Here is a 26341-nt window from a genome sequence, read left to right as displayed (position 1 = left end):
GCTAGAAGACTCTAAAGGAAGCGTTTACAGCCTCACTTCTCCATAACAGAGTGAGAGCTCAAGAGATCACTAGATGTATCGCTGAATGTACTGTACAGCCCAAGACCTGCAGACATGCTCCACAATAAAGGATTCAGAGGGTCGGTAAATACGCTGCTGCCAAAGTATGAATTCCCATCACAGCCACAATTTAGTCAAACATTATTACCAGCTCTCTACAAAGAGAATCAGAAAGAGGCAAATGCTCAAGTTACACTGAGCCTCAAGTAAGAAGACTTGAGGTTTGGTTACTCTACTATATCACTGGTAAATCTGAATACCCAAAACTTGGGTTTGTTTCACACTTTGAATTAAAGCAAGGGTTGGTAGTCAGATTTAGATACACTTTTTGTTATACTGGTTAAAATGATCTTAATGTCCCGATGGCAATCAATACATAATGTGTTCTTTAAAAAAGAGGTTAAAAAAAGCCGATATCTACAGCCTGGGAAAACACCAACCAATCCCTGCCATCAGGAGCCAATTTATGAAACCAATCAAATACCGTCCTGCCGTTCTGCCCGCCTCCTGTGCGTACATTTCATGTTTCATTAAATGTTCCTTAGTTTCAGTTATCCAGATAGAAATGACACAGATTAATACAATTAAAAAGCATAATATAATAACTGTGATCCACTCATTTTATTTCATGTAGGAAAAATAACCTTCCGTTTCTTCACACGTCTCAACAGAGAGAAAGAAAAGATTCACTTCACAGGACTCCACTCAAGTCTTCATAACAAACTCTTCAGTAATACCACTCCAACTATCAAAGTGTTGAAAGTAAATCACATCAAAAAGTGTGTTCCCACCGTCAGTGACTGACGATGAAAGTTTTCATATTTATTTCCTGCCTTAAAAAAAAGTATGTGACACATTTACATGATGAGACGAGGAGCTCTTGAAGTGACGGCTGCTGCTGTTACTTCCTGTAGTCTTCACAGAGCAGGCAAAATGTCAAAGTGCTTTTTAGAAGGAAAAGCTTTCAAAGCAACTCTGCAGAGAGTATTTGTGTTTTTTCATAACTTCATGCAGAATAATACAAAAATACTGTACTCGCATTATCTTTGAAGGAACTGACAAGCAGCGACACGAGATGGTAGCCTGTTTTTTCTTGAACGTTCTCATCCAAAGGCCGTTGAAGTTCTCACAAAGAATTTCTAGAAACAAAAAAGTTTAAAAAATGGGATTTGTTCAGCAATTGGGCTACAGTATATAAAAAGCATGATGCAAACAATTACACAATTAATTGATCATTTCTTATCAGTGTTACTTTTTAAAATTAACTTTTAAACGTCGATGTACATTTCAAAAAGGATAACTGAAACCTTTACATTCATTTTTCCATATTATCATAATTTCCGTGTTACCTGACTTCACTGTGGCAGCAGATATCTACACTGAGCTGGGTTGCCTAGTGATGTCGGTTGTAACTCGACTGTAAAAGCCAGCTCTTGTTCGTGAACCATATGCCGGCACTATGTAGAGCTGTTTGGAAGCAAAAAGACAAGCTCCTGCTGAGCTGAGCCAAATAATCTGGATGAAATAATCTTTTGATCTTTATAGAGATGATGTGTTTGGATTTCAATCTTTTACTGGACTTGGATCGCAGCGACCCTTCCCATGGCAGCAGGGGGTGTTGAACAGTATAATGGATTACCTGTTATCAAAGTTAACACCTGTATTAACAAATTAATGGTTAATTGAGTTCAATTTTTGACTCTGCTAATCTTTAAGTGCAGAAAGCGTATCCTTCATCTTAAGTAGACTGCATAAACGTTCTTGACATGTAACCTGAAGTCAATTAAGTCCTGTTCAGAGTTAGGCGTAAAAATTCATCATCTCTAAGCTCAGTGAGTCAACGAGTTTCAGGAAGCTGCAAATTGTGAGTCAGAGCGTAGTGCATATTGAGCTGCACAGTCCAACAGAGAGTAAACAAAAATATTTAAACACAAACTGTGGCCTGGAGCCCTGGACTCATGCTGACAGTCCTATAGGACAGATATAAATATGCAGTGCACAGATGCATCCAATTTTGTTTAAAAGTTTGACTCTACAAATAAAAACTTGGTGAGCTCAGAGCGAAATGAAAAAATGCATCCCAGTGTTTTAGTGACCTTTTTTGTGTATTTCTACTCAACATGAAATCATGCAGCTTCATAATAACTGTATTCATTACCCACACTCAGTCTAATAGAAGGGTGGCAAGTGAAGTCTCTAATTCTTACACAGAAGAAAGAAGTGACTGGTTTGGTCGACCACCGGGCCAGCATACAGGATGTAAGACCATACAAAACTATACAGACAAACCTTGGCAGCAACTGTCTCTCTTTTCACAATCAGTGGAGCTTATCTCTTCAGATCTGCAGTCCTGTGTTTTAATTTTCACTTTAACTTAAGCTGTTTACATGACTGAATAAAACCAAAAGCCCCCAATAATAATCCGTTCTGCGTGACAGAAAATTTCATTTCAAGTATCCAGGATAAAAAAAGGTTAGCTTGGATTTTGTTTTTTTTTCGTTCACATGAAGTAGCCGTAGTCCAGATTCAACAAAGAGTTTCATTTTACTTGCATTTGTGGCTCTATGCAGCTGAAAAAGTAAACCACAATCTAATCAGAAGTCTGTAGCTTTGTTTTTGCTGTAACCCATTTCACAGCTGCTGGTATAGATTTGAGACTAGAAACAAATGAATCAACAGCAGCCATTAAATGGACTCTGAAAAAGTGAAAGTAAAGTTTCAGTAATTTGCTCGGTTCTTGTCAGTGTTTCTGTGTGTTGGTCTCCGGTGAATTGAAGTTGTATTACCGCAACCCAGGAACTGTTTCTAATCTCTGTCAGACCAAGCTTTAATTGGGCTCAGTCTTATTTTATTCTAACAATGTCACGACTCAGTAATGCCTGAAACAGGAGTACGAATACAAATGGCAGAGCTGGAAAGGTTTTCAGACTTTTAACTGAGAGGAGGTCCCAGGAAAAGAAAAAAACGTAGGGGAAAGTATCAGGAATGCAATTACCTTTTTTCCACCATTAACAATAGCAAGGAAAAAAAAAAGGTCAGGTATTTTTAGAAAGGAGCAAATGAAAAAAACTGAAAGCAGCTTTGTAGAGGTGTGCCTGGTCACTGATAAAGGTGAGAAAACTAAACAGGGGTGACAATGGAAAGAGGCCTGAGGCTGGTGAGACACGATCCAAACACAATGGCTGCTGCAGTTCAGCTGATTCTGGTTCAGATTTGACTCAAAATGCCTGTGGTGCTTTTGTGGTATGGCACTTGTGTGAAAGTAGTAGCAGCAGTTTTCTGCAGTCAGCGCCTAATTTTTACCTATTTAAATCCCTGCTGAGTCAGAAAGGCTCTAAAACACCAGCATCTAAACTCTTGATACATTTATGTGCCTGCAAAGTCAGAGCAGAAGCATGGTGCCACAAACAGCCACTGTTGTAAGGTTTGCAGCCTCTTAATGTAAGAATCATGAAAAGAAAAAAGCAGTAATCAAAAAAACAACAGTAAAAACGTCTCTTTGGATTATTAAAGCTCTTGTGAGAAGTTGTTGTCTTGCTATGAAACAGGCTGAAAGGAATACTGATGCCTTCATGACCAACAAAAGCAAACCAGCGCAGAATCAGGAAGGAGGAAAGAGGTACCATTTGTCCGCAGGAGAGAACAAGATTAGAGATAGACTGATTTATCAGTCAGCCCATTAATGGCACTTTGAAGTAATCGGCAAGGGGCTGATGCCTGTTCTCATAATGCCAATTAAAAAATTAACAAACAACGTCTGCAGACACTGCAGGTTTTGCCATCCTAAATGATAGAATATCAAATATAAGACTGTTACTGGCTAGTGTTAAATATAAATTATGTTACAATATATAGCTTAATGCAGTTTATTATTGCTTCTGGTATAAACATCATTCATCTAATGTTACCTGCTAAGATTATCATGTGTATTAAGGCTGGTTTATTCTTCTGTGTCGCCCCAACGCAGCAGTGGTTGACGCGGCCATGAGCCCCACTTGTGCGTCGATGTGTTGGTGACGCGCAGCAATTCTCAGCCGAAACGCTTGAGGGCAGGTTGGTCTCTCTCTTACTTTTCCACAGAAATTCAGAGCGTGTAATGTTAATCTAAAGCTGATACATGTTGCTGTTTATCATTTCAGACATGATTACAGGGAAGAATAGAGAGGAGGAAATGAAATACACGGATGATGTGCGGCCGATGAACGGGAATCCCGGAAGTGCTGTAAATGCGGGAAATACAATGCTGCCGAGCGGACCAATCACAGAGCTTGCAGTCCGCGTCGATTCAACACATAGGGCCCGATCTACTACACGTGCAAACTTGCGTCTTTCAAATTAGCAAAATAGCACTAGCAAATCATTTAGCGTGTTTGCCTTCATGAATATGCAGAACACATGTTGATCATCAGAACGCGCAAAATACTGGGAGGAGGAGATGCAAATGTAATCATTTAGCACACGCAGTGTGATCTATCAAACCTGAAGCAGATAGCGAGCGCTGTTTTTGCGTCTATATTTAGCACGTTTGAAAGGCAGGTGCAAACTGGCACAGCGTTACGCACACATGGCTGCGGTCACTGTAAAGCTCATCATAACATCGCTTGACAACATGCCCGCAACGGCGGGGCTTAAAGCATTACTACATGTTTTAGTCAATCAAACCAAGAGAACAAAATAATAATAATAATAAAACAACACAAATTCAAAGCAGTTCAGCACCACGGATAGCGACCGCATCATTCTGACACCCACTTTAACTTTTTCATATAATGAGAGCACAGTAGGTCACTGTATCAACAGATATACAGTTTAGTCAAATTGGCACAGCAGCCCATTTTCTTTGATCTGTCACTCTCAATAGATAACATGACATGTCCACTCAGTCTATTCTGTCCCATCGTGCTCATCAAGGGGTTTTTAGTTAGTTTTAACTTGGAGAATGAGCGCTCACTGAGCTGCGCCAGGCAGCTCTGCGTAACTCCTCATCTCGTGCTTGCAGCAGTGTGTTGGGGTGAATTGACTCAAACATGTTCCCAGTTCCATTTAAGCTGGTGAATCTTTGGGACAGTTGCTGGATGATGATATCAGGCATTAAAAATGTTCACCCGAAAGTTGCTCCCTGGGACAGTGAGGCGACTGTCTTCATCCAAGTGACGCCTAACTTTTCTAGAGTAAGAGTGGCAGACTAAGCCTCATCAAATTGCTCTCTAAACTCCATCAAAACACTGATTGCGTTTTGGAGTAGAGTAGATGCGTTTATTTCATCGGCAGATCTTCTGTTTTTTCTCACATCATTCACCTTTTCACAGATGGCCTCCCAAATCGCATTTCTAACGCTGAGATGTCTCTGCTGGAGTTCACCGATGTGTTTATTTCCCTCCTCCACAAAGATCTCCAACTCCATGGCTTCAAACTTCATTTATCGCTTAAGACCACTCTGCTCCCTCAAACTCTCCATGGTGGCAGCCGATAGCACACGCTATCCTCTTCAAAATCCTCGGAAAATAGGGTGGTCCGCACCACTTTTGCACTCGTTATCATTTGCGCACGCAGTCTTAGTAGATCACCCGCAACACGCCCAGAAATAACACGTGCAAAATTGTTATTTGCACACGCAAATTAGCACTCGTTATTTGGGATCTTAGTAGATCAGGCCCTTAGTTATATTTTGGAGGAGGTGCGCGTCGGTTTCTAGGCCACTGCCTAGGCACAGGAGCTACACAGATCTCCAGTCTAGGCTACGCCGTTGATTTGACGCTGAAGTATAAATCAGGCTTTAGAATGTAATATGCATGGAGAATTATTTTTTATTATTGATAATTTATTATATTTTATCTAATGTAAAAAAAAAACAACAGCAATGTGATTATATATGAGCCATTTACTGCTCCCTCAATTATTAGCATCAGTCCTTGAAAACTTGAAAATCAGTCGAACTCGAGACTAGATGAAAATGAATGCTCCTTACAGTCGCTTTAAGAAAACTGTTATTCATCCACTTTACCAGAAAAGGAAGAAGACCGTATTGACTTACCTCCTCGAGCATGAGAGAGCATCTTATTGCCGTAAAACATCATCTAGCATAATATGATTAGAGTTTAGAAAGCCTTATTTTCTCCTAAACACTCTGAAATTCAATGCTGCGAGTAATGACGGAACTGCACCGGGGGATAATGGAGCACGTGCATGGGGAGAGACACCAGCTGAGCTCTGCTGCATAATGACACTTGATGCAGTAATAAAACAGCAAGCAGCTATCCTTGGTATTGTTGAGGAAAGTAAACAAGGAGCCTCTTTTGTAACAATTAAAGCACAGGGATGTTTTTGTGGTGCATCATGGCACAGTTGACTGTGTTCATCCCCATTAATCAATGCCTTGATAATGACAGTAAGGGGGGTTCATAAAACAAATTATAGTGATGGAGTGTCAGATTACATCAGGCTTTTAGTCTACAGCCTGTGGCAGAGATTAGTTTACTGGCTAGATTTACAATGTGATGTGTGTGCTCAAAAAGAAATGTATGCTCTCTTTCTTGCTAGCTATAATCACTTACATCGAGTAAACAGAGAGCTTTTCTGATTTGTAGTGAAAATGCAGAATTAAATAGAGTAGATAAAATAGCTGATGGTTTTGGTTTATAATTACTACGATCTGTCTGTGCAGGTTGACCCTAATATCAGAGATAAATAAGAGTGGTCTGCTGAAAAATACAAGAAAATGGCTGTAGTGCTTCTCCTCTTTCAATGCATCTCTTTGCCTCCATACCTCATTCCACTGCCTCCATTTACCTCTCCTTCCATCAGTTTTTTCTGCCCTATTTTTGCCATCTACCCTCCTTTTTACTATTATAACCCAGCAGGCGTCTTCCTTCACCCCAGTGCCCCTTTACCCCATCTATTCTGTCCCAAAGCCTATTAAGGCTGGCAGTATACTCAAAAGGGATTGTGAGAGTGCATCTGTGCATGTGTGACCGAGGAGCAGGGAGGGATGGAGAGAGACAGAAATAAGGAGGAGAAAGAGGAGATGAGGAGGGGCCAGATATCCCTCAGTGAGGTAGTGGGGGGGAGGCTGGACCACACAGATAAGCCAATCTCTCCACCGTCACCAAACAACACAGAGGGCTTTGTGGGGAGAGGAGCAGCATCCAATTGATTTCAGGTCTGAAAATAGAAAGGGTACTGTAAACAAACTAACTCTGGGAGCGTGGCAGCAGAGGGAATATTTGGAGCCTGAGTGGTATTTCATTCACCTGGAAGAGTACTGACAGTGCACTTTGTAATGTAAACATCTCTTGTTCTCTTGCTGCCTTGCTGTATCTCTGAGCATGTCAAGTGTTGGATTTTGTAATATTTAAATTGAAAATCGTGTTTACAGCAGTAATACAGACAACGTTGGAGTGAGTGTGTGGCATCATCAGATTTTTTACGATAAAAAGGCCACCAACACGAGGGACATGGTCCTGGCTGACCCTTGTTGTCTGGATCCAAAAAGTCTGAAAAAAAACTGAATCTTTACCTTAATACAGAAAAAATCTTAAAAGGGACAAAACTATTATGCAGTTATATATATCATAATGCTAAACTATAAAGTAAATCTGCCTCTGCATTCATTATTACTCTTTTTTGCTTATTTCGTCATCTAAACGTTGTCACCCTCACTAGTCGAGAGATTCAGTTTCAGTTAAACCAATAATTAACATTTTATTATTACTGTAGGCCTTAGGCCCCTGTCCCATGTTGTAAGCTGCTGTAACAAAATAATTTCCCTCAATGGGGGACCAATAAAGTATATTTTATCTTATCTTATCTTATCTTATCTTAAATGCGAGTCAAATGTGGTCTCTGAGCTGTAATGAAGCCACCCTCTGCTGGCTGGGGCTGGATCTCTGGTTAATGGAAGGGATGGGCAATGATTTTCAAATATTCGAATATTCCTTCACTTTGTAAAAATAGAAGAGTTACTTTGAATATTTTCTCATTTTAAAAGGTACAATTTGTCATCGTATTTACCAGTGCCTGGTTGTAATACGGTATTCCAGCCAGACGGTGCCTATATAGCATCTTAAAGCTGTTTGCTAACCGCATTAGCAAACGGAAGAAGAAGAATGCTAACGCATTGAATAGCAAAAGAAGAAGAAAACATTAGCAACAGTCGCTGCAACATCTATTCGAATAATTGTCGAATAGATGCCAATGATTATCGAATAGTACTTTGGCTTGAAATTCCCATCCATGGTTAATGGCTACTGCCACAATGGTGTGACTCTCTATTACCCAAATGTAAATAGACACAGGTGATCTCGTATTCAGGCGTTGTTCTGGCAGTATTTAAATCCAGAAAATTAGGATATATACAGACTGTGTTTGGTTAAACTGGCATATAATCATGTGACCAGTTGAGTGCATGATCAGCACAATTAACGTGCAAGGAGGACTGAAGGCTGAAGACTGCTAGCTCTGCTGACGTGACCAAGGTGTGGTTCACGTTTTCAAACTAATTTGATATTTATTATCCATAGACTCTGATCCCTTGTTTAGTTGAATAATAATAATAATAATAATAATAATAATAATAATAATAATAATAATAATAATAATAATAATAATAATTGATACGACTTAAATAGCGCGTATTAAATACAATTATGCTCAATTTTGACCAATGAGCGTTTTCTTATCTTTAAATTAGTTAACTAACTTTCTGCTTGAATGACAAGAAAATAGTCTTTGGTACAAGCCTAATTTCTCCCATACTGGTAATAGGAGAGGGACTAACCTATGCAGTTTTACTTTTGATTAATGGCACCTGTCTTTCGTTATAAAGAGAAGGCAAAGTTATCGAAGATGGTTGTCAGCGTGACCTTTAACTTGCTGTTTCCAGGGTAGCAGCACGGAACCTAAGCCATGTAATTCTGTGAGCAGTAACTTACTGCACAAGAATCATTACTCATCAGACAACATCGGATTTATAAAAAGTGCACGGACGGGAAAAGATGCTCTCAAGCTTTTTGCTGTTTGCATTGAGTGCATTGCAACCTCATGCTGAAATAATGAGGGACACAGCAAAAAAAATCACGATTACGACATTGAAGTAAAAGTAAATATTGCTTGTGCAAAATACACAGGGGGTTAGTAAAACTTTCATCCACGGTGTGAGCAGCACAGAAACATCACCTTGTCTTCAGTTCCATCCAACAACAACTTTCTGCTCATACTCTTTGCACACAAGCTCAGCTATCAAACGTTTTTGTGAAGACTTGTTTTGCATCAAGCTTTCCATAGCATGCGTTTACTGACAGTAAGAAACAGGTAGCATTTATGCACAACACTTTCATCCCTGCTTCTGCCACCTACCCTCCCCTTTCCACATCTTCAACCTCCAGCTTCACCGTGATACCTATAAACGCTACTTCCAAGATGATGTACCCTTGGACAGCAGACACTCAGGACGCCCGGTTGTTATGTCCCGGCCTCAGTGCCTACTCGAACGGTGCAAGTGCGTCACCAAAGCTTTTGCTTTTTATTTTCTATTCCATATTAACAAGACAGTAAAGCAATATTCCATATTTTACATTTGTGTGTCTGCTGAACTTATTTAATGACATAAATCTTATGTCAATGGAGTTCTGTTAATATTGTACACGACAACTGAACCAGGAACACATCATTGTGGATCAGCATGGAGACAAAGCAAAAGAATACTGAGAACTTTAGTCTGAAATATGATTATATAAATATTATTGATTCAGTCATCCTCCATCGATCTATGTCCCATTCTTCTTGTGCTATCCACATTGAAAGTAGACCACCAGGTCAGTTATTTAAAGCTCATTGTCCTTTAGTTAAAAGTCCTTTAGTTATCTCCATTTGCTTTACTCTTCTGACTCGCTGAATATGGATTTGTAAATTGTAAAGCAGCAACATCTCCATCCACTGACTAGAAACATCATGATTTTATGAATGACACGGCATAAGAAGCTTCCTCCTTAATGAGCTCAGGGCGATACATGACAGGTGAGGTGGTGAGAGAGCAAGAAGCCCTCCCTCTAATCACTGCTTCGTTCCCTTGCTGCTCATGGTTTCCTCCTCGCTACAGCACAGAGAGCATTTAATTACTCTGACTTTCACATCGCCTCCCTCCACTTCTTTTCTGGAGCAGACATCCACTTAAAACCTTGCAGTAACAGCAGGCTGACCACACATTCAAAGGCTTTGTTACTAATATAATTGGCTGATAAGCAAACGCAGTGGAAGAGTTTTAAATGCAGGGAGCGCAACATCTTCAAATTCTGCTTCAGGATGGGGCCAAAAAATTATTTGTGGATTTATTTCAGTTTGGTAATCCAATGTCAACAATCAGTCATAAACTAAAAATACAAAAATACACTCATCATTATCCTTCATCTCATCCTCATCCAGAACAAAGGGTAATGCGTTCACTAGGGATGGGCAATGATTTTTGAATATTCGAATATAATAGTTTGTAAAAATTGAAGAGTTACTCTGAATATTTTCACATTTTAAAAGTACAATTTGTCATTGTTTTCCACGGTGCTTGGTTATAATACAGTATTCCCGCCAGACGGTGCCTTTAGAGCGTTTTAAGGATGTTTGCTGACCACATTAGCAAACAGAAGAAGAAGAATGCTAACTGCATTAAATAGCAAAAGAAGAAGAAAACATTTGCGACAGTCGCTGCGATTTTTGTCGTTTCTGAATCTTACACCACTATACATGAATTTCCAGAGACTGAGCATGGCTGTAAAATCTGAACACACACGCCACGCTGCGTCACAGAAACACCGACATAAAGATCAAGACGGACACTGACAGTGCCGCTGCTAGCAGCAACCCGTCATGCTGCTGGTTAACACGACTGGGGGGATTATTTGAATAATCTTCGAATAGATGCCAATAATTATCAGACAGTATTTTGGCTTGAAATCCCTAGCGTTCACATTTGTGACACCTTTTCATATACATAATATCTAAGCCATCACAGTCATTTCTGAAATTGGCCCAAAAGTTTTTTATTAGCTTGAAAAATGACAATAACGATCAACTGGTGCTGATCATTCTATGTAGTGCTGATATCCATTGATGAAATAATTACAGAATCGTTTCAGCATCGGGGATGGGTAATGAACACAAATATTACCCAGCTTTCTTACTCTCACCCCGCTGTGTTAAAGACTTGAATCTATTTGGTCAAAACTCCATATCGAAATCCTGAATAGCAAGATGAAAGAACCAAAAGAAAGAAAGAAAACACAAAGTGATTTTACCATGAATGAAACGTTTAAGTGATCTATAATAGTGGCATATAAAGATGCTTTACACAAAGAGCAGGTCTAGACCAAACTCTTTGTTTACGTTTATTTTGTCCTTGATGTTGGAGGAGCACACATGCAGAATTCAAAGCTGTGGGATTACTGACTGTGTGAGCAGTGTCTGTGTTTGCCCAGCAGTATCTTAAGATAATAAATAAAGTATACTGAACATACAGTACTTAAGTGAGGTAGAGTAATGTCTGGACACTAATGACTCATTTCCTTGAGATTTGATAACAAGGCCTAAAAAAAAAAAAACAGAGAGTGCAGTACAAGTCAATCATAAAGCCTCCTCAGATAAGTATTAATTAATATGGTTAAGATGCAGCAGTCAGGGAGCAGTAATGGCATAATGGGCTGACATTTTTAGTGAGCAGAAGAAAGGAATGAATGGACTGGCATATGAATTAGTGAATTTTTAGCTTCGTCTTTGTGATAGATGAGGCCACACCAGACATCTGTCTTGCCAATACTGAATCAGCTTTTATATGATGAAGACCTAATGTACTGTGCTGTTTTCAATGAGTCCTGCTGCAGCAAAGAATACAGTGCTATTGTTCAGACCACATGGGACATATTTCATCCTATGAGGTTTGATTAATGCATGGATGAAAACATGCATTGATTTTACACAAGTTGATTTACAGCAGTTCCACACGACACATCTGGCTTCCTCCATACCAGCTGACTGCATATATTCAGCAGAGTGAGTGTGATATATGATCTGTTATGGCCTTCTAATCAAACAGCAATACTTCTACATGTGTCTGCATCAATTCATTTATGATGAATATCTAATTATTTTGTTAATGTCATTAATCTGCAGTATTTATGAGACATGAGATATGTTAGCAGATAGGATAAATATAACTAGAAGGTCCTGCAGTCAATCATATGCATCACAGCTTTCATTACCCTTTAGAACATGTTTCACACACTCTCTCATCCCCTTACTGACACATGCGTTCCTCCCAAACATCCATCAAAGAACCTTTAATAACCCAAACTGTGGTATTACACTGACAGTGACACAAGGAATAAACTGCCTTAGTAGCCCCTGGGATGTAAACGAGCAATACCATATATGGGCGTTTGATTTATTCACAAAATGTGACAAATGTGGTTGTGTTCCCTAGACTGTATAAATAATGGACGTAGTATCCGTGACGTCACCCATCTGTTTCTGAAGCGCTGTTTTGAGGCCAATCGGTGGCGGCAGCCATATTGGAAATGTTGAACTCAACATAACTGTGACGTAAAGAGGTGGACTTTGAGTCTCCTAGGCAACAGATACAGTGTGCCAATCAACAAATCGAGACTACACTAATTTTTTTAACCAGTCTGTAAAGATGTAAAAGATTGTACTTTTTTAATTGGTGTGTATGTGGATCCTCAATGAACTGCAGTTTTTAGCACTTCCGCATTGGACTCATATTTTTGGACCGGAGGTTGCCGCTTGTTGTGTTCAAGGTGCTTAAGGCTTGCAGCAAAAAGGGTCAGTGGAAGTCTTTCCAAATCCTGAAAACAGCCAAATCCTCAAATGTATTTTCTTTTGGTTCTGTGGTCCTTGATCTTACCCCTTTTATTATTAACTAAAAACACTGCAATTCAACATCCTGAAATAAGACAGAAATCCTCTCAGTCTCCTTTATGATCACAAAAGCTTCAGTAATAAGACATATTTGATAACTAATATGCACTTATTCAGTACACAAACGTCTATAAGTGCTTTTGATTCTAGTTTCTCTTTTGTCTTCTATATATTATAATCTATACAATGTTATGCTTCCTGGGTGTGATTAACTAGATTGGGAATTGTCACCGGGCCTGGAGGAAGGGATCAATACATTTAATAATTGAAATTTGAACCATGGCTCGTCGTTTGTAAGAGTCACGGACAATTTAATCTGTTCAAGACAGAATTTTTTTTTTTAAAATGTACATGCTTATTACAGTTCAGGTGAAAAGCTTGTTCCAAACTATGCTTTAAAATGGTTGTACTTCTTGTTATATTTAATTCAGCATGAAGAATCAGACAGAAAAATACCGGTTAAAAACGTCAGAATGCTCTCAAGCTTAGGTTTGATGAAAACTTAAAAGACAGAGTTTTTTTCAAATGTGGGTCTGATATCACACCAGATGAAACAAAAGCTCAGGAGAGAGATTTTTCTCCAGGCCAGCTGAATCCCTGACTCTTGTTTCACATTTATCCACGACTGTCACAACTGCACTCAAAGTACAGACCGGAGAGAACCTACACGCCAAACTTTCTTATCCTGGATTTATGTAACCACATCGGTCAGGAGAGCAGCTGCATGTGCTTTTGAACTATGCAAAAGACAACTCATGCAGAACAAAAACAAAGTGAATGAAAGCCAAGTCAAATCTCTAGTTCCTCTCTGCTACCGGATTCATCTCAGTTTTGGCAATCAGCAAATGTCTTTGGACTGTTTTCATATTTGTAAAAAAGAACCCATCCCCGAACAAGTGGAAATAATAAATGTATGCACATGGATGAGGGAATCTGGGAAAGTTTCACAAAATGTGATCATCTAAAGCCAGCTAAATTCCCATAGAGGTTATGATTCACCACAGGAGACCTCAGCTGAGTTAAAGACAAAAAAAGCGAGGGAAGAAAGTAAAAAGCATCAGCAACTTCAAAAATCCATTGGCCTAGATTTTATCCCTTTTGCTTAAAACTCCACATCTCTCCTAAACTCAAATACCTTCAAAATACCTGTCCACATGTTTCTGTAATATGAACTGATCAAACAAAGAATACATGAGTGGGTCTTACCTGATCCCATGGACACACAATCCCGCCGGAAAACATGAAAAGGTAACCCATCGCGACCAAGCAGGCCCAGATGACCAGGGAGAAAACACGCAGAAGCTTCTTGAAGATGGACTCGATGCAGACAAGAACAAACACAGCGAGGAAGATCGCCAGAGCTGTGGGCACAGTGATTACGAAGGCCACGTGGTCCTCCACGTTCTGAAACAGAGACAACATAAAAGAGCTGAGTTTCATTCTGACTGATAGTTTGAGACGGAGGGGACGTGTTTTTTTATTCATTAGGAAAGTGGGAGTGAAAAGTTTTGTGTGAGAATAGCACATTTAGAAGACAGAGACCTCTCAAGGGAACATGAAAGAGCTCAGTGGTGTTGAAAGCCTCTCTGCGCTATCCTTCCTTTCCGAAAAACACAAACCACTAAGTACGACATGTGACTCCACCAGAGGAACAGTTAATCCAGAGTAAGACTGATTCTCCTCTGAACACAAGGTGTCAATGTGAAGAAAACATCTTTGCAGGTGTAACATGAGAGCAGACAGTTGAAGATGAAACAGATGCTCTTTAGCTTTGTACATCCATTGTTTTAATATTCTGTTTGAGCCACGAGAAAATGTGACAAGACTCGGTATGGATGGAAATGTGTGGATATCTGAAATGTGACGCAGAATGAAAAAGGGATAAAATAGAATTGAGTGAAAAAAAACATGAGAAACAAGAACTGCAAAAAGGCAAAAAATGAGGGTAAACAAAAGTAAAATCATGTAACTGATTGAACTATTTTTTTTAACATATTTTTATTTGGCACACAATCAGAGCAAAATACAATGATATAAATTCAAAATATACAATGCCGTCTTTTTTTCCCCTAACAAAACAATGAACATTGTCTCTGCAGTCAATGAAAATTAAAATAAATCAATTTCTCTGTAAAATAATCATATACATTGTTCTAAATAGAGTAGTCACCAAATAGGTGAAATGGCAATGGAACTGATGCCATAAACAAACAAAAAATTAATTAAATAAAAAAAAAAAACAGAAGGTAAAAAAAAAAAGAGAGAGAGAGAGGGCGGGGTCTAGGTTAGAGGAAAGACTGGCAATGAGTTAAAATAATTAAGAAACAATTCCATTTATTTTATTGTTAGATCTGCCGTTCACTGTTAGACTTATCTTCTCCAATTTGAGAAATGACATAACATCATTAAGCCACAATGATAAAGAAGGAGGTTTGGAGGATTTCCAGAGGAGTCGGATTCAATGCCCCTAAAAGAGAAGTAAAAGCTACTACCTGTGATTGTAAGGAATTAAGTTGAACTAAAATAATAATTCCAAAATTGATGTAGTCTAGGACAGAAAAAAACCATGTGACTCAAGTTGCACGAGGAAGCTTGACATCTATCACATTGATCTGGAACATTAGGATATATTTTAGATAATCTACATTTCGTTAGATGGACCTTATGCAAGATCTTGAACTGTATTAGCTGCAGCCTGGCACAAGGGGTTATTGAACTTATGCTATGGACCCCTCCATCCCACCATTGTTCAGTCAAATGTACCCCTAACTCATGTTCCCAAGCGTTTTTAGTTTTAATAAAGAGGTTAAAGCACATGAGCTTGCCATAAATATTAGAGATCAGAGATTTTTGATGGGATTGAAAAACCTAACTGATTTAACTCAATGACTCATTAATATATTCAATTCTAGATATGTCAGATATGAGAAGAATCCAGCTCTAACAAAATCACATAACATATGACTGAGGCACACTGTGTAAAATCAATCATAACTCTTAAATGGTCAAACAACCTCATTTTATTTCAATGCACAACTCAGGGATCCATACTCGTTTTCTCAATATGAAGATGTGGAAAATGAAAACCCTCCTCTGCTGAGAGAACATCCTATGGTTCGAGAAAAAAAAAACCTAAAAAAGCCTCGGGTACCAAAGTTGAAGCCACATCCATAATGGATTTCCTGCAGCTTTTCTGAAACACACTCAGATCTGAAAGTTCTGATAAAAATTTCAGGAGATTCTTCAAGGTGGATGTAGGCGGGTCGTGCAGAGAAAATGAGTCGTTTGTACTGCCTGCCTCTGTCAGGCTTCATCCACTCATTACTTTTCCAGTTGAGTGACAGGGCGGTGGAAAAAGGTCAGGATATGGATATGTAGAGAGAGGTGTCACTTAACTGCTGGCGCATCTGGATGTGTGCGTGTGTGTGTGTGACATCTTTTGAATCCAGTTCAACCCAAAGATGTAGAATTATATTGTAGTCAGATATGTTCAGAATAGAGGATGATCTGCAGCGACTATTTCCTTGTCGGCTAAACGGAAATTTTAATTCCAACTTGCTGAAATATCTAAGGCTAAAACAGCATTCATAAATCAGTAATGAAGCACAATTTATTTAACAGCTTGAACTGAATAGCTGAGTGTGGCTAACATAAGGGCCACCAGCCTTTGGTCCTCCTTGCAGTTTAACATCCACATGTCTGTGCTGGCATTGCTCAGGTTAAGTGGTCATATACCAGTTTAACCAGTCACAACCTACACACAACTTTATCTCCATTTTCTTTATCAAAACACCTTTGAACAATGCCATCCGTCATCCGTGCTTGTTAACATCCAGATAGTAGAGCATTGTAGCATAATGGCAGTAGTTATTAACTTTAGACCACACAATACAAGTGGCTACACTACATGTTGGACACAACATATGAGCAGCATTTTGGCCCACGATTAGGGATGTAAATTTCAAGAATTTTCCGTGATCGTTCTTTGGAAATGTTAACGATCTATTATCGATTAATCAATCAAAACAACGTAAACATTTTCCATGTCAAAAACAATGCCAAATGCCTTTTTTTCCTCTGAATCAAAATGTCCTTTACGACACAATGTATATAACTGACAGTATTAAATATCTACGGATCGTATTGAGGTGTTAAAAATGTTAAACGCGCTGAATATCAACGTGTGGAGCAGGCTCATAATCTCCACGGACATACAGTCATAAAAGTGAAGACTCAGACTTCAACAAGAGAACTGAACAGAAACATATTTCAGACTCAGTATCCAGTTTTCTGTCTACTCGTTCTCACTGAGAAAAATAAGCATGTGTATGTGGTCAGGTGTCAGCCGGGAGAGCAACCAGGTCATAATCAGTCCGGCGGCGGATAAATAAAGCGCTTGTGGAGACCTGTCACTCAGCTCTGCTGTGTGCAACACCTTCAGTCAGCTGATCCTGAAACATGCTTTAAACTTAAACACCTCCCTGATAGCTGAACCAAATATGAGATCACGTGATGTTTGTTCCACATGATATAAAATAAAAACAAAAAAATGAGTTCAAGTAAGTTCTTAACAATCAATTTATCGATTCTCGATTAATTGTTGACATCGCTACCCCAGATAATACAAATATTAATAGTTAGTTCAACCACCTGGTAATTTTGGTGCCGACTAGTGAGGGTGACGACATTTAACAATTTAGTTGACTGAACACGCTTGTTCCTAGTTTTGAATGCCTCTACTTCAGTCCAAAACAAAGAGGGAAGTATCAACTAAGCAAGTCAATGCATCAATATGTTGTCATAATTCATGAGCACCTCAAAGAGATACCAAGTGGTTTCATCCTCTCCAAAAAAAGCTGCCAAATACAGTGATAAAATTACATATCAAATGTTACTTTTTTGGATTAGTAAAGAAGCAGTTTCAGATAAATCACCTTATGATGACAGCTAACTACAGTGCAATGCTAACTGAGAGCATAGTCAAAGCTAGCACAATGTGTTGTTTTATTTCTGTATTTTTCCGTAAATAAAGTTTAAAGAAGTGGGGAAAAAAAAATGTGCAAAAAAAATAAAAGTGGTTCTATTTGGCACTCTTCAGTGGAGACAGGAAGTCATTGGGTACCACAGGGTCAGAGCTGCTGATGGAACACTATCAGAATAACTACGGGGGAGGAAAAAAATGAGTTCTTAAACTTTGAATGGAACAATTCTCATTTCCACCTTATCTCAAGTCTAATATTAAGGCATGTGATTCTTTGGCTGTTTTCGAAACGGCCTGCAACCTACTACCTACAAATGTAGTAGACAGCAGGTAGTGCCTACTACATACTGCGTTGAATTTAGTCTGTAGTATGACTGTTCTGTTGGGTTTGGTGTGCAGTATGCTGGGCCAGACGTCACTGGATTTCCGGTTTTGGAAAGCGGAAGTAAACAACGGCCAAGCTGATAGATTAACTGCTTCTTTAGCATCACTTATGATTTTAAAAGTTAGCTGCTGTTGGTAGTCATGATATCAACATCAGTTCAGAGAGAGATTTCGAATGTCAACACTACACCTTCCCACCAGATTTCCTCTCACTCACCTCCCCCTCCCCTCTCTGCTCCAGTAACCCCGCCCACAAAAGATTGTTGTGCACGTTCTATGAGGAAGAAGTGGCTTCCCAGCCAATCAGGGCTACAGAGGGTCGGGGAGTAGCTCTGATTGGTCCGTGATAACGGGAAAGAGGGGAATAATAACATAGCTTATTGCAAAGGCATTGGAAAACACAGAGAATCTGAAATGACTCCACTTACAGATGTGTACCGATGGGTATTATGACCTTTTCTCCAAACCCAGCAGAAAAATAGTACAGTTTTTAACACCATTCCTACCAACAGCAGCTTTAAGAAGTGGTTTACATGTAATTTAATAATTTTCACCGCCCATACAAACGGAGTTCCACTCGTCCAATAAGAAGAAAAAATTTAACTGGAGAACAAGCGCTGTGCAGTATGGGAAACAGTACGTGAGGCAGACTGGTCTGATGCATACTGAGAAATTTTCCAGAATCAGTACGACTGATGACAGATTTTGCTCTTTTTCACATACTACATACTGAATTTTGGCCAAATCAGTATGTACTGCTAGTATAGTCGGAGGTTTTAAAAAAACAGCCAAAAACTCTTGCTTCAGTATTTAGTGACACGGTATCCTCATCCACAACGACAGTGATGTTTGGTTTCCAATTAATTCATGATTTGTAAAAACCCAATTTAATGTAATCTATGTAATGAATGTATTATTTCTAAGTTCTCAATCTCTGCTGTTGTATGTATTATCTGTGCTGCATAATATTTGATTAAATACAACAATGTGTTTGGTATTCATTGCAGTCACCAATCACTGAAACATTATCCCATCACTGCTTTCAAAACGGACCTAACCATCAAAATGTTTTCATGACAGTCCGTTGCATGATGCTTCACTTAGCATTTGTCCTCCTCCTCCACCTCCTCCTCTACATCCCTCTCATTCTCCTTCTATGCCTCCCATCCTCACCCCCCCCCCCCCCTCTGTCTCTCCCTCTAGTGCGCAGAGCCAGTGTTCTGGGACAGGAGAGGATATGTGTGGCTGCAGAGAGACACAGAGTTTGTCTCGCCCAAAGCAGAGCTCCAAAACAGCACAGGATTTAGGTCAGCCAGCCAGCAGGATGGAGGGATGTTAGGATACAAACAAAAGAGAGAGAGAGAGAGAGAGAGAGAGAGAGAGAGAGAGAGAGAGAGAGACAGGGAGGTTAAAAGTGACACAGAGATGAGAGTGGAGGAACAGGGAATGATGGGGGGGGGGAGTTGCAAAAGTCATGTGGATCCAGCACAGGGATGGAGTGAAAAGAAGAAACAGCATGTAGGACAGACAGACTGAGCCATGGCCTGCCAGGAAGAGACATTTAGTGGGACGCTTGGTCTTTGCTAGCCCACACAAACATTTCCAGGCGGTGCAGAATCACTTTCTTTGCGTCTGACTGTAGGGAGATAGTCTGTGTAAAATAGAGGATCTCCTTTTAGCTCTGCAGCAATCCTGGTTCAAACTCAACATCAATACTTAATGCTCCCAACTTACACTCTCACACTTCACCGCAGCTTTTACACAAACACTACCAGCTGAATCAAACGCCAATGCTATAGTTTTAATTAGGAGATAAATGTGTACAAACACCAGTAGCTGCTTTAGTAATGAGAGAAAATAATGATGAATCACCTCTTAAATACCTCCTTATGTGCAAGAGTGTCAGAAACTACTATTATGGAAATGACAGCGGTGTTTAGGAGGTAATTAAAATGCAATCAACCATCAGAAAGTTGCCAGATTAAATATGTTTCGTACAAAATTGTTGCTGCTCGTAATCCTTTCAAAAGGGATTTCATTCGTCCACTAATTAGGAATAAACTAGTCTGTTTTGTCTAGCATGGAAAAGCAACGTTGGCTCTCAAAGCACTGATGTTACTGACCTCACCATCTGTTGGTTGTGATTTTAAGTGAATGAAAGCACTGTTCCCATGAAAACATTAGAGTCCCAATTTCATTCAGTTTGTTGTTAAAACGCAAAAGTGATACGATTGTGTTCCGGTGATTTCTGATGTGTTTGTGTGCGACATGTTTGTGTGTCTGCTCTCTCTGTCTCATCCATTTTGTTTGAGACTAATCTCTTCCTAATAGCAGATTCAGCCGAGGCAGGGTAATGGAGATGCACTTCCTAATGTCAAAATGTGATCAGCTTTAATCAGATTATGTGGGGTATATCCTCTGAGATTATTACAAACTGTTAATATATTATTATTTTATAAAATGTTCACAGTCAGAAAAGTTGTTTGAGAGTTCAATCACAGCCAGAAACCATGTGCACTGAGAAATCATGTCCTGCTGTTTTTTCTGTCTACAGTGACAGTGAGTTTGGAGTGTCGTCCCTTCATTGCAGTGAATTTCTCTGGATTTTGGAGCGAAGATATCCCTGTCAAAATAGTGACAGAGGGAAACAGATCTCCTTTCTGTAGTTCAGTCGACCGTAAGCGCAGACAACAACTAAGCCCCTTATCCTCCCCCCTCACTTTATCTCACCCTTCTCTTCACATTAGTGCTGCGATGAGGGCTGCACGCTGGGCAACTGTGCGTGCACAAAGGTGTTGCACAGGCACGCTTTTATGTGTGTACACATTTCTATGTAGGGGGGCTCCTGTATTTTGCTTCATACGCCCTCGGATGATGTGGCAGTGATCACATATGCACTTTTGTACACACAGGATTGCCAAGCCAGTTTGTGTGACCTTCTTAACACACATACTTATGAAAAATATCAGAGTTAACAAAAGTGTGTGCATCAGATGCATCTAATGTGCCTTTGCACAGTTTAGGACTGCACACACTTGATGTGAATATTCTTTGCATGACCCCCAAACAAGGATATTCAATGCTGCATGTTTGAATTCAGTGCTATTCAAATATTTCTATGTTCTAAGATTTTTCTTTATTTCTACTTTTAATTTGAATAATTCATCTGTGTGTGTTAGTGTGTGTGGCAGTGTGAGAGAGAGATAGAGGGAAAGAGAGAGACAGAGAGAGAAAGTGCATGTGTGTTTGAATATTGTGAATGAGCAGCTTACCAGTCCTGAAGCAAAGAACACAGTCAGCAGAGCCAGGCAGGCTCCCATCACAATAAGCAGCAGAAACACAATCAGAGGATGCTGCTGGCTCATACAGTAGTAGGACTCGTACAACCAATCCGGAGACCTGTTCCTCCTCCGCTGACCTCCCCCTCCTCCTTTATCACCTTCGACAGACACCCCTGTCCGGTCCAGGAGATACCGCTTCCTCCTTATTGCCTCTTGCCACATGGATCTTGGAGCCGAGAAGGAGGAGGAGGGAGAGAAACTACAGGAGGCAAAGGAGGTGTTCACCACTGAGGAATTTGTAGTTTCCACCACAGACGGGGAGCAGTTGATCTGCTCTGCTCCCCTGCTGTTGTTGTTCTTGTTGGGGACCCCGGTGTGAGAACTCCTGGTCTCCAGCGTATCCTTTGGATCCTCCTCAAACCCCTCTCTGAAGTCCTTCAGGCGGAGACAACTGAAAGCTGAGGAAGAGTCTGAGTCAGAGGCAGCGTGCACTGACCGGAGGGGTGGCAGGAACGCACCGAGGGTAGAGCGCAGCATCCTCCTCCTTCTCCTCCTGCCAACATGTTGAAGCGGGAAATGAAGGAGAGCGCAGAGACTAAGAGCTCTTTAGAGTGAGGGAGAAAAGTGGGAGGGAAGTGAAGGGAAAGGGGAGGGAGAAAGGGCTAAGGGGGAGGGGAGGGGGGGAGGAGAAGAAGGTGCGGCAGCAGTGAGAAGTCAGAGAGTGAGAGCGAAGAAAAACAGAAATAGAGGAGATGTCACAACACCGACAATATGTGATGGGTATATTGATGCAATATGCTGCGTCAAACTTAGAAACATGAAGAAACCAAAGCAGCTCTAACTCAAATCCAGAGGGGATGATGATTCTCAAAACTGACACAACCAGCACAGTCAATCAACCTCGTCTGTGTTCCTTCAAACTGTTAGGCAGATATTTTATTGATAGAAGATTTGGTGAAACAGATCTCCAGTAGATTCCACAGTAAAAGGAGAACTGGTGATGGATAAATCAAAATAAGGAAGCTGGTTACATTTTACGGAAAAAAATAAAATGTGAATCACGAGTCAAAGACTGAGAATGTGAAATGACCTGCTGAAAGAAAGCCTGGTCTGATCTGAACTCTTCACTGCAGTCAGACGTGAGTCAATGATTTGGAAATGCTGGCTTGGAAGTTGTTTTGTCCAACTAATTGGAAAAACTTCACCCAGCATTTGCTAAAATACAGCATGCACTCCAGCAAAGATTTACAAAGACAGAAACTTGCCCAAAAATCTGCTAGTGCAAAAATGAATAACAATGAATCTCAGATCCTGCAATCTGTCCAGAACATGAACTCACTGATTAGAGTGCTGGGTTTAAATTGGTACCAATTACAACACAAGGCAATCATGTAGTAACAGTGCATACCAGTAATCATAAAGAATACGTAAAAGCTTGTTAGGGGCATCTCTTGTGTTTGTGAAATCATGCTAAGTGGGTCTTCATTTCTGTGAAGTCGTACAGACTCATGCAGGCTGATCCATCCATGTGTCAGGATGGCTTAGAGGCTTAGGAATGTAAGGATATATCACAAGACTGTAAAATATCCATACAAATAAGGGTGGATTAAAATCGATTCACCAAAATTTGTATTGCGATATTATTTTTAAACAGTAGAAGGCGCTATCTGCATTTCACTCCACTTGTTCAACATCATGAAGTCTCTTGCACTGCTCTCTCGTCACTCGCTGAGTTGAGCGTTACAGACATGGCAGCAGCAGGTGAAGACCGAGCAGGTCAGGATGCACCTTTGTGTTTACAGTCTGAGGTACGGCAGCATTTTGGCTTTCTCTGATATTCCTGTAGAAAAACATGTCAATTCCAAACCAGGATTATAATCTGCACTTTAGTTTATTTAAAGAGATTGACCTTATGTGTTTTGATATTAAATACTTTCATTTGGGAATGGTTCACTTTCCATTTTTTTTTATAATTGTTCTGAAATTTTCCAACAAGGTATTTTTGAACGGTCATTTTGAGGTTTTTTGCAAGGTGCTGAAAAAAAGTGTGCAGTGATTTTATTTGAGTTACAACACACCTTAAAAATAAAAAAGGATTACTTTGTTTTCAAAGAAATATAAGAGAAAAAATATATCCCAACTGTCCATATCTGAGAATTGAAATAAAATAATAGTTACTTCAATTTTTGAGTTCAATCCAGTTTTCTTGAACAGCGTTTGAGAATCGGGAGTGAATCGTATCCTGAACCAAAAATCGGGATTCAAATGGAATCTTGGATTGAGTGTATCCTTCCATCTCTACTTAGAAGTGTTCATAGTGTTTCACTCTTTCAACATTTCTTAAGAACACCTAGCTGACCTCACTAAACATGCACTTACCTTTTCAAATACATTTCAGCATTATTACACATCTGACTTCTCAAAGGAGACACTTTTTGTCTGGAGGAACACAAGGACAGGAAACTCTATGCCATGGACCAAAAATCAAATAAATATTGAAATATTATAAAACAATCTATTTAATCAATGCTATGACTCCCTACTCGTCAATAGGACCAATTACATCGTTTGTTTGGCTGACAGAAATTTCTCCTTTGCAGCATACAAAATGAAACAAATGTTATCTAAATGCATGCTGCAATGTTGTTATCTTTCATACCCTTTATTGTCTCCGTCTTATCTGAACTCTTTCTGTTTCTCTTGTTTCCCCAATGGAACCATTACAGCTCCATCTAATCTGATTGAATTATTGAGAGTATCTATATTGTTGGTGTTGTAAGTGTAATCTAGCGCTCAATTCAGATGCCATGAAGACATGATATTGATTCCTTCCTTGTGCCTACGATGATGGAGATAATGGGAGTGATGGTTTTATTACAGCACTGGATCTCAGCAGTAACAAACAATGTGCCTCCTCTCTTCAGGACCACATTGTTTTCTCTCTTCACCCCTCCCTGCATGTCATCATACACTTCCCCTCACCTCCTGTCTCTATCTTCCTCAGCCTTCACCTCTCACACATTTTCCCTGATCCCCCCCCCCCCCCCCCCCCCCCACTATCCTTCCCCATTCCCCTTCCTCCTGCCTTATTCTTCCATCCTCGACTACCCCCTCCAATCCTTACACGAACACCCTCCTTTTTCAAAGCCATTCTTTCACCATCTCCTCTTAAATCCCCTTTTCTTTTCATACACTTGGGCTTTCAGCATCTTTTCACCAAACCTCAGCTTCTGAATCCCTTACCTAATCCAATATTTTCCCCTTACACCGTTTCTCGCCTCAGGCCCCCCAGGTTCCTTAATCACATGCCTTTTAATTTCCCTTCCTCCCTCTTCTCCCATAATTTTCCATACTGGCAGCTTCATCCATTTCCACCTTCTTTTTGTACTCTGCCTACCAACACATCTCCATGTTCTCTTCTGTGCCTCATTATTTGTGATAAATGTAATATTTTCATGAGGACAGCTTTAAAAGAAAAATTTCACTTTCTCTATTTTTTCTCATTTTTCCAAAAATTATACTAATATCTACTTAATAGTTAATTCTGTGTATTGACTACTAAATCCTTATTATTGTTGCTCAGAAGTTATTTAAAGATCTAAATGTGAGTCTTTTTTATTGACTGAGACAGATTTCATTTTTTCCCAACCCTTCAATTACATTATGATACCAATTATGGCGTGGTTCAATAGTCATCCTGATTGTGACGTTGTGTGACTCTTAAGACTTTGTTTCATTAAACAGATGAGTCTCATCTCCGCTCTCATGATGGTGATCTTAATCTGCTTTCGTATACAACATAATTGGAGCTTTTTCACTCCCTGTTTTGAGGAACAATGGATGGTAATAACAACGTGAGCTCATTTGGAAATGCTCTTCTCATAGTAAGCTCAGATGGCTGAGCCTGTGAAACAATAAACCAATCTTTGTTAGACTATCACTGAGTTAGTTTTTCTTTGGATGGGGGCTTATCACAGACTCCATTATGAAATTATATGAGCATTGAAAATAATTATCTCCCTTGATTGCTAAATACTTGTTACTTTGTGGACTTTTATGTTGTGATAATAAAATGTGACGTTCGCTTACTTCTGTGCCAAGGTGACGAGAGCAGCTTCCAAACAAACTGCGAGGGAGGCAGACGGCAGTGAGATGAATGCAAACACGTTGGTGCACACAAGAGGTAGTGAAGCAGCTGGCAGATATTGACCTATTCCAGGTTAAGTGGAGGTCAAGACAAACAGACGCACTCTTTTAGACAGAGTGCTTTTATGTACAACTCCCACACACAGGAAGGCACAAACACACTAACAAACACACATATTCCAGACTGTGTCTGATTAATTGCCAAACAGCCTCAAGTTGTCAAAGCACTATGCCTCTGCTGTATTCTAAAAATACAATGGGAGTTGGGTTAGCTTAAAATTACCCACATTTTCAGAGCCCAGGCAGGATGGTAGAGGCAGGATCAATGTGTCCCCTGTAGATGTTTACTTTATTGTCAAGTCAATTTGTCTACATTCTCTGCAGGGGACTCTTCACTGCAAGGAAACCCTTTAAGTAACATCATGTGATGCTGTTCTAATGGTTTTCTCATTGCAAAGAAGCGATGGGGGGCATCGACCCCACCGAGAAAAACCTCCCTATGTCAGCTGTTTTATGGACAGAGGGTAGAGTGGAGATGACTGAGGAGTTCCCGACCTGAATTAAGTGA

The 26341-nt window shown here is 39.9% G+C and overlaps 1 protein-coding gene across 3 annotated transcripts in view; it reads right to left on the bottom strand.

Annotated features, from left to right (window-relative positions):
* Positions 1-26341, bottom strand: part of adcy2a (adenylate cyclase 2a) — an 83228-nt gene that overhangs the window by 54395 nt on the left and 2492 nt on the right. The window contains exons 2-4 of one of the 3 annotated variants that reach the window (XM_034698435.1): positions 25717-25753; positions 21619-22289; positions 14188-14385 (exon numbers count right to left, since the gene is read on the bottom strand). In XM_034698435.1, coding sequence (XP_034554326.1) covers positions 14188-14385; positions 21619-22164 — 744 coding nt within the window. In that variant the 5' untranslated portion in view covers positions 22165-22289; positions 25717-25753. The remainder of the gene's footprint in view (positions 1-14187; positions 14386-21618; positions 22290-25716; positions 25754-26341) is intronic. The other 2 variants (XM_034698433.1, XM_034698432.1) reach the window with 2 other exon arrangements.

Source organism: Notolabrus celidotus, chromosome 12 (assembly GCF_009762535.1).
Source record: "Notolabrus celidotus isolate fNotCel1 chromosome 12, fNotCel1.pri, whole genome shotgun sequence".
NCBI classification, from domain to species: Eukaryota; Metazoa; Chordata; class Actinopteri; order Labriformes; family Labridae; genus Notolabrus; species Notolabrus celidotus.
The sequence above is the reverse complement of the archived record's forward strand: the minus strand, read 5'-3'. Positions and strand labels throughout refer to the sequence as shown.